Here is an 18,548-nt window from a genome sequence, read left to right as displayed (position 1 = left end):
TGACTTGTTGTCCACAAATACTGTAGTCGGTTCTTCCTGCTCCATTTTAAGTTCATTCATTAAACTCCTTAGCCATATCGCGTGACAAACACACGATGCTGCTGCGACGTACTCAGCTTCGCAACTGGAGAGCGTGACGATCGGTTGCTTCTTCGAACTCCAAGTGAAGCCTGTATCTCCGAGGAAAAATACAAAACCAGTAGTACTTTTCCTTTCATCTAAATCTCCGGCCCAATCACTGTCGCTGTATCCAACGAGTTTGTACTTGTCTGACGACGAGTAAAATAAACCGAAATTAAGCGTACCTTTTAAGTAGCGCAAAATTCTCTTGGCAGTCTTCATATGGGTAACCGTAGGTGCTTCCATGTAGCGACTGATTAGTCCTACTCCGTAGAGAATATCTGGCCTTGTACAAGTTAAGTATCTCAAGCTTCCAACAAGGCTCTTGTAAAGAGTCGGATTGACCTTCTCTCCTTCATCGATCTTTGATAGCTTGATTCCGCATTCCACGGGAGTAATTGCCGGATTACACTCCTCCATTTTAAATCTCTTAAGGATTTCCTTCGCATATCCTTCTTGAGATATAAATATTCCATTTTCTTGTTGTTTTACTTCAAGCCCGAGATAGTATGACATAAGACCAATGTCCGTCATCTCAAATTCTCTCGTCATCGTTTTCTTGAACTCCTCGAACATTGTAGGATTATTGCCGGTAAAGATCAAATCATCCACATATAGGCAGACGAGCAACATATTTCCCTTTTCATCCACCTTCACATAGAGAGCATGTTCATGCGGGCATTTCTTAAAATTATTTTCTTGGAAGTACTTGTCGATTCTGCTATACCATGCTCTCGGCGCTTGTTTTAGGCCGTATAAAGCCTTTTTCAACTTCAGGACTTTATTTTCTTGTCCTTTTACTTCGTACCCCGGCGGCTGCTCGACGTATACCGTCTCTTCAAGATGCCCATTTAGAAAGGCAGACTTGACGTCCATTTGATGGACTTTCCATCTATTCTGGGCAGCTAGAGAGATAATTAATCTTATAGTTTCAAGACGAGCAACAGGAGCAAATACCTCATCATAGTCGATGCCCTCTCTTTGGTTATATCCTTTTACTACCAATCTTGCCTTGTATCTTTCAACCTCCCCTTTTGCGTTTTTCTTGGCTTTGTACACCCACTTTACTCCAATTGCTCTTTGTCCTTTCGGAAGTGTTACAAGCTCCCAGGTGCTATTCTTCTCAATAGCCTTAATTTCTTCATTCATCGCCTTTCTCCATTTTTCACTTTCCACGGCTTCGTCAAAAGTTATTGGTTCACTATCTGCAAAGAGACAAAAGAGAGATATATTGTCTCCGTAGATATCATTTAAACTCCTCGTCCGTAAGGGCCTCTCGCTTGAGCTTTCATCTGCTGATGATGGATCATTTTGGTGCAACGCTGAAGGAGACGGAGGTGGTGTATTAGCTGGAGATTCTGGTACCGGTGGTTGTTGTTCTTCTTCTTCTACGATAGGGAGAAAATTGTAATCCTTTTCTTGAACACCGAAGTCCCAGATGCCTTCTTCATCGAACTCCACATCTCTGCTTGTGATGACCTTTCTATTGATTGGATCGTACAACTTGTATCCCTTGGACCGAGAGTCATAACCGATAAATATGTACTTGGCACTCCTGTCATCCAGCTTCGTTCTCAGCTGGTTCGGCACATGAGCATATGCGATACTTCCGAATACTCGTAAGTGTGAGACGCCGGGTTTCACTCCGCTCCATGCTTCTAAAGGAGTCATGTTCCACACGCTTTTTGTGGGACATCGGTTTATCAGGTAAACCGCACAGTCAACTGCTTCTGCCCAAAACTCCCTGGGCACTCTCTTTGTCTTCAACATACTCCGAGCCATATTGAGAATTGTCCTGTTTCTCCTTTCGGCAACTCCATTTTGTTGAGGTGTATATGGAACCGTAAGAGGCCGACGGATTCCATTGTCTTCACAGTAAGACTCGAACTCCTTCGAGGTAAATTCACCTCCTCTATCTGATCTCATAGACACAATTTCGAAGCCGCTTTCTTTCTCCACAATGGATTTAAATTTCTTGAAATTGGAGAAAACCTCCGATTTTTGTTTCAAGAAATAAACCCATGTTTTTCGACTAAAATCGTCGACAAATATGAGGAAATAGTTATTTCCACCATACGAGCTTGGCTTTATTGGTCCACAAACGTCCGTGTGAACTAACTCCAGTGGCTTTGTGGCTCTCGTCAGTGTTTCCTTAGGAAAACTTTTTCTGAAATGTTTTCCAAGTAAACATCCTTCGCACAATTGATCCGGGTGGTCTATTCTTGGAAAACCTCTAACCATATTTTGTTTGGACAGTAACTTTAATCCTCCAAAATTTAGATGTCCATATCTAAGATGCCAGAGCCATGACGAGTCTTTCACACAAGCAGTCAGACATCTCGCGATGTCATTTTGAATGTTCAGATAGAACATCCTATTTCCCGTCATTGGCACTTTGGCAATTAGTTTTCCTCTCCTATCTCTTATGAAAAGACTAAGGTTTTCCATGTTCATCCTATAGCCCTTTTCTAAGAGTTGTCCCAAACTTAATATATTCATTTTTACGTTAGGGACATAATAAACATTAGAAATAAATTGATGGCTTCCATTTTTTAATCGAATCAAAATTTTGCCAAGACCACTCACCGGAGTTTTCGCTCCATTTCCAAACGTCACATTGCCGGAAACTGATTCATCAAGCTCCACGAATTTTTCCTTCGTGCCGCACATATGGTTGCTTGCTCCCGTATCAAGCACCCATGTACAGTTTTCATCATAGTCACCTCCTTTGCATGCCACCAACAAGGTCTGGTCTTCTTGATTTTCTTTACTAGCGTAGTTTGCTCTCTCCTCGACATTATTTGAAGAAGATCGACAGTCCGAAGCATAATGACCAAGCTTATGACAATTATAGCATTCGACTTGAGATTTGTCATACCTTGGCCTATTATTGTTGCGCCATGAATTATTTCCTCTACCACGACCTCTTGTGGAGCTTGACCTCTGGCCTCTCTGATCATCGTTATTTTGCTTGCCTCTTTCTCTTCCGCCGTAGTAGCCACGTCCTCTTCCTCTAGCATTATTACTAGAGCTCTCTCCTTTGTCTTTTAAAGTAAGCTTAGCTTGTAGAACTTGTTCTACCGCTCCCTCTTTATTTCTCTTTCTCATTATTTCTTCATGGGCTTGAAGAGATCCCATGAGCTCATCCACGGTCATGGATTCAACGTCTTTGGACTCCTCGATTGCAACGACGATATAGTCGAATTTAGGAACAAGTGACCGTAGTATTTTTTCAATCACACGACTATCACCCATGACCTCGCCATTTCTTCTTAGTTGATTAACAACAACTAAAACTCTTGAAAAATAATCCGATATTAATTCGGACTCTTTCATGGAGAGAGATTCGAACTCACCTCTTAGAGTTTGCAACCGTACCTTCTTTACTTTGTCCACGCCTTTGAATGAATTTTGCAAAATCTCCCACGCTTTCTTTGCATTAGCGGCTCTTGATATCTTCTCGAATGACGACTCATCCATTCCTTGATAGATGAGGTAGAGAGCCTTCTTGTCTCTCTTTCTTGAAATGCGCAGCACATCTTTTTCATTTTGCGGAAGCGCCGCTTCATCATCCGGTTCAACATAATCTTTCTCTACAATCTCCCATGCATCTTGCGAGCCTAATAACGCCTTCATTTGGATACTCCAATTTTCATAGTTATCTTTGGTGAGTTTAGGTACATGAAACGGAAACATTTCACTAGCCATTAGGATCTATGGCTCTGATACCACTTTGTTGGAAATGATTTTGGAGTTAATGGGCTAAATGGGTATTGAAAATGATTTGAGAATGGGCTCACAGACACTCAACTGTGGTTTAAGAGAAATGAAATTTTATTGCTCTCAAAACTTTGTTTGGTGGTACAAGACCTTACTTCTTACACACACTCCCTTTAATTCTCACCTTACCACTAACTTTGTTTTTCACTCAATTACACCTTCACTTGGTTGCACTACCTCCCTATTTATAGCCAACCTAAGAATTCTCTAGAACTCCCTAGAGAAATATCTATCCCAACATGTGCTAGATATTTCTAGATAGTTTAGAACCTTTTGTACATTCATGAATATTCTAGTAAGCTTGGGCCCTTATAGCCATGAAGCCTCTAGATGGGCTAGAGTATTGTGGACTAATCTACAATAGACTAGTTGGGCCTAGATAATTCTAGACACTTCCAAACTAAAATCAAGTTTATATTTTTAACACATATGAGAATTAGGTAAATGTCGTTTTTCATTACCATTTTGTTTCAGACACTCCTCTAATGTTCTGTGAACTTATAGTTCTGCTCGAGCTTTGAGTGCAATTACCTGCATATTTTGGGTAGCTAATTAAGCAATCCCCACTGGAATTTGACATAGAGTTTTCCCTTAAAAATGAACTTCAGCTGTATGTTTGGGTCATATACTGGAGACCAAGATTCTGGATACTCAATTTGATTTGTTAATTACATATAGTTATAGATTCTTTGTTATAATTTTCTTCTATTAGTTTAGTTTGGATTGGATCCCACTCTGCTTACGACGTCTATACTTTCTTTTTCAACTAGTTTTCATCCATCCCCCTGTCATTGTTGAAGTTTAGAATCAGAAACTTTGATAAGCTGAATCTCCTTCTCCTCCATCCTATTTTTGAGACCTAGTCATTGCTAAAACAGTTGGTTATCCTTGTCATAATTGGAACCAGTGTTATTGTAGCCTTTTGAGTCGGCTAATTCTCAGAAAGAGAGAAATGTGACAGGAAATATGTCCGACAAGTCAGTCGCACTATGTGTATATTGGAGAATAATACACCCTAAAATTGCTAAATATCTTTTTTGAATTCTGTATCATGGAGGTTGTGAATTTAGTTGCTTGTCGTGTTTCATCAAGAAAGGGTTACAATCCAAAGATTTATTTAGGTAAAAGCCTTTGTGTAAGAAATGTGTCTGCAATCCAAAGCCATGTGCGCTTAGGTTTTGAATCATGAGGTGATTCCATACTATACCTAGGTTAGGCTGTTTTGAACTTTTCGGCGGGTATATATTCTAACTGTCTATAATCTTAGAACTGAGGAGATTTTCTATCTCTTTTATTGTCAGTCAGTTCAATTTGCACTTCATGTATTTGGCTGTGATGAAGTTCTACTCGGTGCAGTGACCTGTGTGTTTATTTTAGCTTTGTTCTTCTTTATTGTTAAAATGGGTTACCCAGCCATCTGGTCCATGAGAATTTTGTTTCATGTTTCTCTACCAGCAAGAAGAAGGCTCGTGATAGATCTAGATCATTGGCAAACCAGAAGCCTACTAACTAAAGCACTGTTGGTGTTAAATTTTGATCCAACAGATATGGGGATCACAGACACTGAAAAGGCATTTTGAGCCATACGTAAGGTATTGCATATCAGAATCCGATGGAACTTTGCATTTTTTCAGTTTGAGACACAGGAAGAAGCAACTAAAGCTCTTGATTGCATTCACACGACCTTCATTGTTTTCCCTTATATCTTGCAGTTGGTTTCGGTTTCTTCAAAGAAAGAAATCATTTCTATTGTCAGTCAGTTCAGTTTGCACTTCATATTACTTCTTCTGATGCAGTCATACTCGGTGCAGTGACCTGTGTGCTTAGCTTTGCTCTTGGGTGAACTCACATGAGGCAAGTTGTTGTCCTGTTGACAACACCATTTCGCCGTTCCTGTTTCCCGGATGGCCGTTCCTCTGATGGCTCACCTGAATGGGGTCAGTTTTTTTCCTTTATCAAATTGCATCCTCAAGAGTACAAAGAGGTTTCTTGAGTCGAGAAAATCCCTTTTAACCGGAGTAGATCTGAGAAGCATTTAGTGGTTTGTCATAATATACGACAACTACAAAGTACTGAGTCAATGGGACTCAGCCTTTTCCAATATATGTTACAAAAATGTCTTGGAGGGATCCGAACCACTGTCCTAAAGCTTGTATTAAGCTAACATTCAGGCACCGAGATATATTTTCTAAGTACGAGTATTATGGCAAGACAAATATGGCCAAACGAGAAAACTAGAAAGAATCCACCTATCCTTTCTCCCACTTAGTGCGGCACCTCCTGCCCAATCCACCAATAAACCATGACTCTGGACTTGGATATGAGTCGACTCGACGTAAATCAGATATCAGACCACTTGTTTTTTATTTATTTTTTTCAAATCTGATTTGTGAGTCTAATATTTCATTCGAATCCATTTAAGTCACAAAATAAAATATCCCCGACTTATGAGTTCAAGTCATTAATTCGGATGTTTTTGAGTAAAGTCCAACTCACAAAAACAAACATTGTATCAGATAAAAAAAAATAAACATGATACAAATCTTTCCCTCATTACTACTAAACCTCGTTTACTAGATAAGAATCTTATGATTAAATCATGACTATATGCCAAATAATCTCGGTAAGACGGTCTATATGGACTTACCATATCGTTGATTTGTTCACTGTGGTCCCATTATGGACTCAACAAAAAAGGAGAATGGTTGTGCTAACTAGCAAATTTAATGATTTTCCCATTACTGTTCATCAGCAGCCGTCAGCGAACTTTGAAAAACCGTACAGCGTTTCTCAAAAAACTGCAAGGCTCTTCTTTGCTCGCCGATGGCTACATATGATATTATTCATCCAGCTTCAGCGGTTTTATTTTTTTTCTTCTATAAATTCAGATCATATTTTCTGAATTAATTTGTCCTTCAACTCATAAATCCTACGACTACAAAAAAAATGTATCCTTCTAAGCTTGATATATTCGTAGAGTTTAATATAATAACATTATATTTTATGAATTCATTTTTATTGTTGATTGGTTTTTTTTTATTTCTTTCTTTTTTTTCATGTCAAAGCAAGGCTTCACCCTAGCTTGACCTAGGCCCGCTTCCAGGCCAACAACATACCTTAACCCACCATTTACTACTCCTCCGACCTATGTGTAAAGGCGGAATTTTGGAATTTCTCGTCACATGATAGACAAAAGCTTATCCAAAAAAGATTTTCTACCAATACTCTAGTTTAATAGGCATAGTTATTATCACATTCAAGTAGATTTCTCTATCATCATGAAATCCTTTACCGAACTAGTCCTACCTAGGGAACGAGAGGCATCCACTATTTCTGATAGCTTGTGATTAAATTCCTCGAACGAATCCTCGCCAGTCATATGAAAGTTTTCATTATCAAAAGTTAGGTTTTGAAACCTTACTTCCTTCTTTATGATATTCCGCTCAAATAAGTCTCTAAGATGTCTGAAACTACCATTAACATGACACATGATGTTGAAGGTCTTGGATAACATGTATAATAACATTCAATCTATCGGAATTATACTTCTCAACTCTAATTTCATTCGTGGTATGTTCAGTTATGTCATTAGCCAAAGTTACATTGTCTCCAATGACTATAGGAGCAATATAACCTTTAACTACTCATACCCATGTTTGGAAATCAGGGTCTTGTAGGAGGAAAAGCGTAACTTTTTTCAACGTTAAGTAACTTGTGCCATCGAAGGCCGGTGGTAAGTCAGATACATGGACTTTTGGTCAATACATTTTGATTGTGGAAGAGAAATAGAAAAAACTCTATGTATAGTCTTCTTCAAGGGTCTCTGCAGTTGACCTACTGGTGATTGTATTATGTTTTGTCCACAGTTGACCTACTGGTGATTGTATTATGTTTTGTCCACACAGGTGACCAAAAAAAATATGATTGGTGGTATACTTGGTATATTTTCCTTTTCAGGTCTCATCCATACGTGCCATATAAATAGGCTTTATATCATGTTTGGATACTAGAAAAAATGTTCCTGCTTATTTAGAAGTAAAAGTTAACCCCAGAAATAAAATAAATTTGCTTCGCAAAAAATTAACGTTTTGCATCTAAAAATCAAATCTTATTGCAAAACGAACTTCAAGCTTTTTATTATGCTTTAGAAGTCGAAAGTATTATGCTTTTAATTTATGCACTGACCCGTGCATTGGTGATTAATTTATGCTTTTGTGGCCAAAGTTGCGAATTTCTTTGTATTATGCTTTTACTTCCTCTCCACACTTTCTCCTTTTAATATTCATAGATGGGTCAGAGTTTACAGTCATGCCACTGGCTACTCCTATGCTAAAATTGACGTTTAAACTATTTAGCGAGAGAAAATTCAGCTTTTGTAAGCCTAGCTGAGATCAGAGAATTATATTAGTGTCAGATAAGAGTATTAATTAATGGAGTTTCAACTGTATTATCATCACTTAACACATTATGCAGGGCTATAAAGTTTTTGATATGCTTTTGCATCCTTCCAATGCTGTTGTAATTTTTCTGTTTTTACCTGGAAAAAGATTTCACGTTTATCATTCTGAAACACAAAATTTTGAAGTAGTAACAAAAACTTTCGATATTATTAGTTTACTACTCCTAACTTAATTCCGCTATGCTGCTGCAGGGTTTGCTATTTGGACGACGAGCAAGTTGCTGAAGATGCCATCCAAATCCTTGCTAATACTCCATTGGAATTACACAAATCAAAAGCTTTTTGTGAGTAATCATCTTCTTTCACTTGTGTTTTCAGTCAGTTCGTTCGGAATTTCATGTAATTGGCTATCACACATTCATACTCGGTGCTGTGACCTGTGATGCCTAGCTTTCTTCTTCACTGGTATAATGCGGGATACCTAGCTATCTGGTTCATGGGAATTTTGTTTTCTTGCTTGTTTTTCATGTTTCTCCACCAGCGGGGAGAACACAGTAATCATTGAGATGGATCTAGATCAGTGGCAAACCAGAAGCCTGCTGAAATGCTGTTCATGATATATTTTGATCTAGAGTGGCAAATCAGAAGCCTACTAAATTGTTGTTCGTGATATTTTGATCCCAACGGATATGACGATCAGAGATATTGAAAAGCTTTTAGAGCCCTATGCCGAAGGAACTTGTCATCCTAGGGTATCCTGGACAATTTTTATTTTATTTATTTTTTCATTAACCATCAACCGGAATTAAACCCCTAACTTATAACTTGGGAATTCAACCGCTAGTCAATTGAGCTAATTAGCGATCAAAAAGTTCGCTTAAGATTATTATTTCTTCTACCAACAGCCTCCTACTAAGGCTTAATAAAACTCCATTTGGGTTTGGAATATTTTTATTTTATTGAAATTAGAACCAGCCAAGCGTTGTATACACAAAATATAGAGGGATCACTCACTTTTATCCTCACACCGTCTCCTGGACTATTATGTGAATAATAACAGAACCGTAAACAATTTGAAGATAATATTTTATTTCGGAATATGTTCCTCTTATAAAGGTTTCCTACCGAAATATAGCCATAAATAAATATTAAGGTAATAAAACTTTTAACGCTACCCAAACAAAATTCATAAGGTTTGTTGTGAACCGCTTTTGTTGGAGAGCGATTAAGTATATAAACTGCCGTTTTCACTGCTTCTGCCCAGTAAGTATTGGGTAGTTTCCTTGCTTTTAGCATACTACGAGTCGTTTCCACGATTGTACGATTTTTCCTTTCCGCAACGCCGTTTTGTTGTGGAGTGTATCAGACGGTGAGCTCCTTTTTAATTCCTTTTTCTCTGCAGTGGTTGATAAACACTTTTGAAGTAAATTCTCCACCACGGTCTGTACCGAAAATCTTCAATTGATGGCCACTTTGCTTCTCTGCCAGCGCCTTGAATTCTAGGAATTTAGTGAATGCCTCGGACTTTTGGTCGAGAAAATATAGAGGGATCACTCACTTTTATCCTCACACCGTAAACAATTTGAAGATAATATTTTATTTCGGAATATGCTCCTCTTATAAAGGTTTCCTACCGAAATATAGCCATAAATAATATTAAGGTAATAGAACTTTTAACGCTACCCAAACAAAATTCATACGATATATAACCTAATGAAACATATAATCTAATTAAACATAACAACTGCAGTGAATAACTCAAACCGAAAAGGAAAAAACTAATGTTTCTAATTAAACATGACAAAAGTGCAGTGAGTAATACAAACCGAAAGAGAAAAAATTAATTAAACATTTCAAATCAGAAGGAGCACCATCCAACAGTTTTGTCTACGGTGTCTTCCATCTTTAAACCATTGGCTTCTTTTCTGCATCTTCAACAGGTAGAAGACTTTCATTAACACAGTGCACATTATAATCATACGGATATCTCAATAACGGTGTTATACCGGTGATGTCAATCATTTGAAAACTCTTCTTTCTCCGATTATAGATATTTAGACTAACAGATCCTCTCGGGATTTGCATATCGTCCTGGATACGTGTTTGTATGACTATCTCGTCTGTCCCTTGGACTGGATGAACATAAAGATTCTTCTCTTCTTTGAACGAACATGGAAGTAATATGGTTTCCTCGCTCCAATTTGTTGTTCTCATCTTCTTCTCCACGTTGGAACTGTCATCATCAGATATCCATAACTTTACGACACAGGCATCTACCCTGTCAATTAAAGCCACGTGTCCATCTATTGATGTTACTGTGAACTTTTCATCCCGCTTTGCACAATCTTCTAAAATCTCAGGAGGACCAACGATGAAGTCTGGGATCTGAATGACTCTAAACTTTTCGCTTCCAACATCAAATGCCACAATCAACTCCTTATCCGGAGGTGTGAAACTATCTGCACCGTCGTTCCTCCAGTAGATTGAAGCTTTTGCATAAACACCAGCAGATTCAAACAACCGAACCGGCGGCACCTCATCTATATTCCTCCATTGATTTCCTCGTCGTCCCACGGTAAGAACTTGGCATATAAGTTGGAGTTTCGAACTTGTTGAGAAATAGTCTTCGGGTATCTCCAGGACATATACTAGTTTGTAGGTTTTAGTCGAAGGATCAAACCCAAATCCATAAGTTGGCGTCTTCATAACATCGAAAGCACTCATCCACTGTAACGGCACCGGTGCCGTTTGTGCCCACGGAGTAACTTGTCGAGTCCCGAGGTTGTAAATGCGAGTAGCAGTATCTGATTCGTCAATAAAACAGAACAAGCCATGTATAGGCCGTGGTACATTTTCGTCAAGTACCCATGGAAGTGTGACTCTATGAACAGCCTCTCCACCTTGAAACCCATCCTTAGGTGAGAAGAGTTGTACGGTCTTGCCGTTATACCTGGAGATGACAAGTTGAGGATGTGCTTTTGATAGACTTAGATGCGACTCTATGAAAGATGAATCCTCCTCAATGAATGACTCCCATGTTTTGGATACAGATTTAAAACGCACAAGAGACTTGACGGGAAGGCGGACAAGGATATTCTCTACTGAATTGTCATCAAGACGGTTTGATAGTGATTTGTCCATCTTCTTTGCTAGGGCAAAACCAATTAACAAAGAACCCTTCTCCTAATTGATTAAGGATGAAATTGAATTAACAAAGAACCAACTACGGGTTGAAATTATAAATTGATATTAAAATTAACTGAGGAGAAAAAAACATACCTATGCCCAAAATTGGCTGCTTTGATTTTACGATCCACCAGACAGAAAGCTCTCTGATTTACAAGATCTCAAGTTGAAATTGAAAGAGACGTATTTATATGCTCTCAATTCCAATTCCTTTCTGAATTCCTTTTTAACCAGATATAGATGGCAGAAGATATAATCCTGATATTAATAGGAAAATATTATTAGATTAATTAAACCCAAGAAAAACCTATTTTACCCAATTTATTTAAACCAACTTGCCTGCTTCAAACCCAAAGTTCAGAATACCTTCACGGTACAAACCCAATTAACAAAGAACCCTTCTCCTAATTGATTAAGGATGAAATTGAATTAAAAAACAACCAATTACGGGTTGAAATTATAAATTGATATCAAAATTAACTGAGGAGAAAAAAACATACCTATGCCCAAAATTGGCTGCTTTGATTTTACGATCCACCAGACAGAAAGCTCTCTGATTTATAAGATCTCAAGTTTGAAATTGAAAGAGACGTATTTATATGCGGATTCGATTGATTCTCAATTCCAATTCCTTCCTAACCAGAATTAGGTCTGTCCGGTCCCCGATTTAGAAGGCAGAAGATATAAGAACGAAAACTCTCCTCGAGTTTCTTCGATCTATATATTCCTCTTTAAACACGTGCCAACCATTTACACGTGTAAAAGTACACTCATAAAACTTAACCTATTCCGAGTCTTCTTCTCATTCCATCCGACCCGACTGTGCATCTCTTCTGCTAGTAATTTTTTTCACATCAATGATTGTTGAGGGAACTACAGTACTAGGGTTTGCTATTTGGTAATTTTTTTGACATCAATGGTAATTTTTTTCATAGCGGAATTCTTTTCACATCAATGGTAATTTTTTTGTAACTGCCATATTTAAACTTTACTACATCTCTTCATAGACTGTTCCATTGCTATTATTACTAATAGTTTTGTGCAGCCTATGAACACTCAATTTCATGAGTGGATTTGTAGCATGTTTCAAGGAAATACCTAAGATAGTCAAAGAGGGGCAGTATTTCAATGGTTTGGCTTTTTATGGCATATATGGAAATGCAGGTGCTAGAAAATCTTTGAAAAAGAACCAATCTTACAGAAACTGGTGCACATAATAAATTCAGACTTTGCTGATTGAAATAAACAGACAGTTAGTCCCAATAGATCTACTGCTCTAAATAATATACAAACTAGATCTGTCTGGGAAAAACCAGCTGCTCCTTTCTTTAAAATTAATTTGATACAGCTTTTAAAGAGGAAACATATGAACAGAAGCAGTTCCTTCTGATTCTGACACGCAATACCTTGCCGTAGGGCTCAGAATACTTTTCAATATCTTGGATCCCTGTATTCGTTGGATCAAAACGAACAGCGTTTTAGTAGGCTTCTGGTTTGCCAACGATCTAGATCCATTACACAGATTACCGTGTTCTTCCTGCTGGTTGAGAAACATGAAAAAGAAGCAAGAAAACAAAATCCTCATGAACCAGATAGCTAGGTATAACCTATTTTACCAATAAAGAACAAAGCCGGGCACACAGGTCACATCACCCAATATGACTGCGCGAGAGCCAATTACATGAAGTGTGAAATGAACCGACTGAAATACAAGGAAAGAAGATGACTACTCACCGAAAGACTGCGCCTAGTGTACAAATGGGGTACTATCGAGGCTTCGGAAGGCATCTTCAGCGTCTTAGTGTACAAATGGGGTACTACCAACTATCCCTGCAGCAGAAAAACGGAATTAAGTTAGTAAACGAATAATATTGCATGTTGTTGGTACTATTCCAAAAAGGTTGGGTTTCAGAGTGGTGAACATATCAACGTTTCTTTTTCCAGGTAAACACAGAAAAAAAATACAACACAGTAGGAAGAACCTGGATGCAAAAGGATATCGAGTTCTGCATGATGTGTTAAGTGATAATAAAAATTTAAAAGCTAAATACGAAGAATTACAACTGAGAATTCATTGATGTGCTTGCTTTGCCAATATCTGCATATGTTCAGGAGTAGCCACTGGCATGACTGTTAACTGTGACCCAGTAGAAGGGGATGGGACCAAACCATAACACAGAGACATTATTCTCCAATTTTTGCCACAAAAGCATACATTATTCTCCAATACACAGACCAGTATGGGTTCCTGGAGACGACAAATCGGTTTGGGCTTTCTATTTTAGGTATAGTGCGACTTCTCAGACACTGGGTGACATTTCTCCTTTTGATAACAAACTATTTTCTTTCCGTGATTCTGATAGCTAACCCAAAAGGCTACAAGCCTACAACTGGAGGGTCAAAAATCTGGTTCCAATGATGATAAGGATAATAGACTGGTTTGGTAATGGCTTAGATCTCAAAAGGGCCATCTCATAATAGAATGGAGCAGAAAAAGTTTCACCTTATCGAAAAGTTTCAGATTCAAAACTTCAACACTGACAGGGGATGGATGAAAACGAGTTGAAAATAAAATCCCAGTCTATCTCTAAACTTGAGTGTCGACCTTTTAATAGTGACAAACTTCCTTGCGCAAAATATTATTAGATTAATCAGTACCTTGTTAATAGAAACGTTCAGAATACCTTCACGGTATTTTACCCAATTTATTTAAACCAACTTGCCTGCTTCAAACCCAAAGTTCAGAATACCTTCACGGTACAAAGCCCCAAACAAGTGATTTGTTCATTATCAGTACCTTGTTAATAGAAACGTTTACTCGATCTGGATCCCAATTCGGAATTTTTCATGGAAACTAGTTACCAGTTGTAGTCTTGCGGATGAGATGGATAAGAAGGGAATGAACCAGATGTAGATGCGGCTGAAATTTAGACTACCCGACGGGTTGTAACCGTTCATTACCGGGATCTAGGACCCGAAATCACTAACGGTTCCAGCTTTGGCACCCAGAACCGGACCCGATTAACCCGGTCTTTGTGTGGATAGTCTTGCAAGAGCTGGACCTATCAATGATGACGGAGTTATTGAATTCAAACCAGGGTGTTTTGGTGAAATATGTAAGTTCAGTTTTGGTTTTTTTATTTCCGAAATTGCATCTTGTGTTGTATGTTCACTTAGGTTTGGGGTTTTTGATTAGGTAGATTGTAGATTATTAGTTAAGGCACTGAAGATTAAATTAAACCAACTGATTTGGGGGAGATTTTCTGACCTAAAACCCTAATGAGACAGGAACTTGTAGAAATTGATTTTTTTTTCCTTCTTATTATTGGCTGACTTTGAGGGGGAGGCCTTCTCCAGTCACTTCTATCATCCAATCCATTATCAATTTGGTGGTAACTCGGTATTGTTTCTTATTGGCTGACTTTAAGGGGGAATCTGCCATATTTAGACATTACTCGAGAAATCTTTCTTTTTCTTCAATTTCTAGAAATTGATCGCTTGTTATAATTTGATACAAATTTTCGTTGCTTTTGTAAAATGATTATCTATCCTTTATGGTTTAATTTTGCAGTAAACCAGAAATATGATAGATGTATGGCATCAACCATAACATATGGTGTGCCATGGCTGGAAATTTAGTTGCTGTTGAGTCGTGTCTGAGGGTCACGCACAGGGAGGTGACTTGCTGTATACTAAGTTTTGGCAGCTCTTTATGCTAACTTGCTTTATTTCTCATGATTGCTCATGCACATTTTAACTCATGAGCAATGAATATTGCTTTATTTCTCATGATTCATGTTAACGCCATCTTTGACAGTATGCATATATATTAGTGTGTGAGGATTAATTCCTAAATGGTTTCTTGTTATCTTTAATACCTCACGAGACTTTGGCATTTTCTGGCGGGATATGGATTGGCAGATTGGGAATTATTAACTGCTAATATATGTGAGTGACGGTACAATGGGAATTTACTAGTAGTTTACAACCATTAGATTTCGAGAAAGGCTTTAATTTGATTGTGTTGGTTGGATTTTTTTTAAAAATGTATTTGGTCTTGATTTAGATGCGTTTCCCTTGCATATTTAAACATGTGTACTGACGGCGATTCGTAGATTAGCATCCTTATTTGTGTAACATATACTTGGAAGTCTATTTGACGGTCTTGTGTTTAATAATTTCTTTTGAAGTTTCGGAAAAAATCAATGGTGGATATAAGACTATTACTGTGTGGGATGTTGCAAAAAATCTCCATACTAATCTGAAGAAGGTTCGAGGTTTTTCTCTGGATGTTATTTATGTGAGCTTCTTGGTTGCCGGATACGACGCTGAGGTTATATTTTGTTAGCTTAATTCATTTTTATTTCATGATATATATTTTTTACTATATATGTGCTAAGTATTATTATCATTTTTCGGGTTTGTGTATTAGGTTCCTAGATTGTATGAGGTCAACAGGGGTTGTTGCCAACCTCGTCAGTACGCATGCATTGGTTCTGGCGCATCTTTTGCTCAAGAATATATGACTGAAGTGTTAGTTTTACATACTTTTGTGTTATTTGACTACTAACTGCTTTTTGTTTATATATATATTTCTAATTCTTTTACTATGTCTTGTCACCACTATCCAGCCTATATAATAATGAATTGCGAAAAAGAGAAGTTGAAGTTCATCTTCTAAGATCTGTATGTCAAGCGGCACTAAAAGACAGAGGTACAGGGGGTCAATCTATAAAAGGTACTTGTTTTTGTTTTGTCAATGAGGAATTCTGAGTTTTTATGGTGGAGTTGGGTTTACTTGGATTAATTAAAACTTTGTTATCTCTCAACTTCTGTGGTTATTCTTAGCTAATAAGTAAAGGCTTTGCATGGATGTAAACTTTGGCTGGTTGTTCTCTTATTTTTACAGTCTATTTTATCAAAGCTAATGGAGTGAAAGAGCTTTCCAATGACAATTTTGGAAACATTCGTGACTCATATTTTCCTGGTGTAAAGTCGGCTGAAGAAATAGTGACGAAGACCCAATGGAAGAATAACCGCTTTCCAGAACTCACCATTCACCTAAAGATGATCGAGCCGAGAATACATGGAAGAAGAATAAACATTTTTCCAAGATATTTGAACTCTCTAGGAGGTTTATTGGAACTGGTTTAATCCTTTTTGTGTAGTTAGCGTTTCTCTAAGTTAATAACCAGTTTAGTTCTTCAAATATGACAAAGCCTGGGATCTGAATGTGCTTAATGCTTAGTTTGATAATGACACAGTAAAGAGAACTAGAGATATTAGAATTCCTTTTGATGGTAAATGGTGTTTTTTTGTCGAGACTGCTTATAAAGCAATCTTGAATACCAGAAAATGTTTCTATTTCCTGGAAACTTTTTAGGAAAACTAGGATTCCCAACAATATTCTTCACTTTTTATATAGTTGTTTGCCTGTTGGTGTAAATCCTGATGAGCATAATTGTCCTTTTTGTAACTGCCATATTTGAACTTTACTACATCTCTTCATAGACTGTTCCTTTGCTATGAATGTGATATTACTAATAGTTCTGTGCAGCCTATGAACACTCAATTTCATGAGTGGATTTGTGGCATGTTTCAAGGAAATACCCAAGATAGTCAAGGAGGGGCAATATTTGAATGGTTTGGCTTTATTTTATGGCTTATATGGAAATGCAGGTGCTGGAAAATCTTTGAAAAAGAACCAAACTTGCAGAAACTGGTGCACATGATAAAATCAGACTTTGTGATTGGAATAAACAGACAGTTAGTCCCAATAAGTCTACTGCTCCAAAATATACAAACTAGATCTGTCTGGAAAAAACCAGCTGCTCCTTTCTTTAAAATTAATTTTGATGCAGCTTTTAAAGAGGAAACTCATGAACAGAAGCAGTTCCTTCTGATTCTGACATGCAATACCTTGCCGTAGGGCTCAGAATACTTTTCAATATCTTGGATCCCTGTATTCGTTGGATCAAAACGTATCACGAACAACGGTTTAGTAGGCTTATGGTTTGCCAACGATCTAGATCCATTACACTGATTACCGTGTTCTTCCTGCTGGTTGAGAAACATGAAAAAGAAGCAAAAAAACAAAATCCTCATGAACCAGATAGCTAGGTATAACCCATTTTACCAATAAAGAACAAAGCTAGGCACACAGGTCACAGCACCGAATATGACTGCACGAGAGCCAATTACATGAAGTGTGAAATGAACCGACTGAAATACAAGGAAAGAAGATGACTACTCACCGAAAGACTGCGCCCAGTGTATAAATGGGGTACTATCGAGGCTTCGGAAGGCATCTTCAGCGTCTTAGTGTACAAATGGGGTACTACCAAATATCCCTGCAGCAGAGTTAGTAAACGAATAATATTGCAAGTTGTTGGTACTATTCCAAAAAGGTTGGGTTTCAGAGTGGTGAACATATCGACGTTTCTTTTTCCAGGTAAACACGGAAAAAAAATACAACACAGTAGGAAGAACCTGGATGCAAAAGGATATCGCGTTCTGCATGATGTGTTAAGTGATAATAAAAATTTTAAAGCTAAATACGAAGAATTATAACTGAGAATTCATTGATGTGCATGCTTTGCCAATTTCTGCATATGTTCAGGAGTAGCCACTGGCATGACTGTTAACTGTGACCCAGTAGAAGGAGATGACACCAAAGCATAACACTGAGACATTATTCTCCAATTTTTGCCACAAAAGCATACATTATTCTCCAATGCACAGACCAGTATGGGTTCCTGGAGACGACAAATCGGTTTGGGCTTTCTATTTTAGGTATAGTGCGACTTCTCAGACACTGGGTGACATTTCTCCTTCTGATAACATACTATTTTCTTTCCGTGATTCTGATAGCTCATAGCTAACCCAAAAGGCTACAAGCCTACAACTGGAGGGTCAAAAATCTGGTTCCAATGATGATAAGGATAATAGACTGGTTTGGAAATGGCTTAGATCTCAAAAGGGCCATCTCATAATAGAATGGAGCAGAAAAAGTTTCACCTTATCGAAAAGTTTCAGATTCAAAACTTCAACACTGACAGGGGAT

At 37.8% G+C, this 18,548-nt stretch overlaps 2 protein-coding genes across 2 annotated transcripts; one reads left to right on the top strand and one right to left on the bottom strand.

Annotated features, from left to right (window-relative positions):
* Positions 1-10,066: 10,066 nt before the first annotated feature.
* LOC113344862 (F-box protein At1g11270-like) lies at positions 10,067-12,160 on the bottom strand. The gene is made up of 3 exons (XM_026588756.1): positions 11,986-12,160; positions 11,579-11,743; positions 10,067-11,482 (listed from the first exon to the last, which is right to left on the bottom strand). The coding sequence occupies exon 3, from the start codon at positions 11,438-11,440 to the stop codon at positions 10,205-10,207; it is 1,236 nt and encodes a 411-aa protein (XP_026444541.1). The 5' UTR covers positions 11,441-11,482; positions 11,579-11,743; positions 11,986-12,160; the 3' UTR covers positions 10,067-10,204.
* A 2,948-nt stretch (positions 12,161-15,108) lies between these two features.
* On the top strand, positions 15,109-16,751 carry LOC113344874. Its single transcript, XM_026588768.1, has 5 exons — positions 15,109-15,172; positions 15,676-15,818; positions 15,918-16,018; positions 16,117-16,223; positions 16,395-16,751. The coding sequence occupies exons 1-5, from the start codon at positions 15,109-15,111 to the stop codon at positions 16,637-16,639; spliced, it is 660 nt and encodes a 219-aa protein (XP_026444553.1). The 3' UTR covers positions 16,640-16,751.
* Positions 16,752-18,548: the final 1,797 nt, after the last annotated feature.

The sequence above is a fragment of the Papaver somniferum genome, unplaced genomic scaffold, assembly GCF_003573695.1.
Source record: "Papaver somniferum cultivar HN1 unplaced genomic scaffold, ASM357369v1 unplaced-scaffold_80, whole genome shotgun sequence".
In the NCBI taxonomy this organism is placed as follows: domain Eukaryota; kingdom Viridiplantae; phylum Streptophyta; class Magnoliopsida; order Ranunculales; family Papaveraceae; genus Papaver; species Papaver somniferum.
Note: the sequence above shows the minus strand (reverse complement) of the source record. Positions and strands in the feature narration are given on the sequence as shown.

Coding starts and splice junctions, on each gene's coding strand:
- LOC113344862 (XM_026588756.1), bottom strand. CDS start 11,440: ATGGACAAATCACTATCAAACCGTCTTGATGACAATTCAGTAGAGAAT.
- LOC113344874 (XM_026588768.1), top strand. CDS start 15,109: ATGGCTGGAAATTTAGTTGCTGTTGAGTCGTGTCTGAGGGTCACGCAC. Junction 15,173..15,675: donor GCACAGGGAGGTGACTTGCT/GTATACTAAGTT, acceptor TTTCTTTTGAAG/TTTCGGAAAAAATCAATGGT. Junction 16,224..16,394: donor AGGGGGTCAATCTATAAAAG/GTACTTGTTTTT, acceptor TTATTTTTACAG/TCTATTTTATCAAAGCTAAT.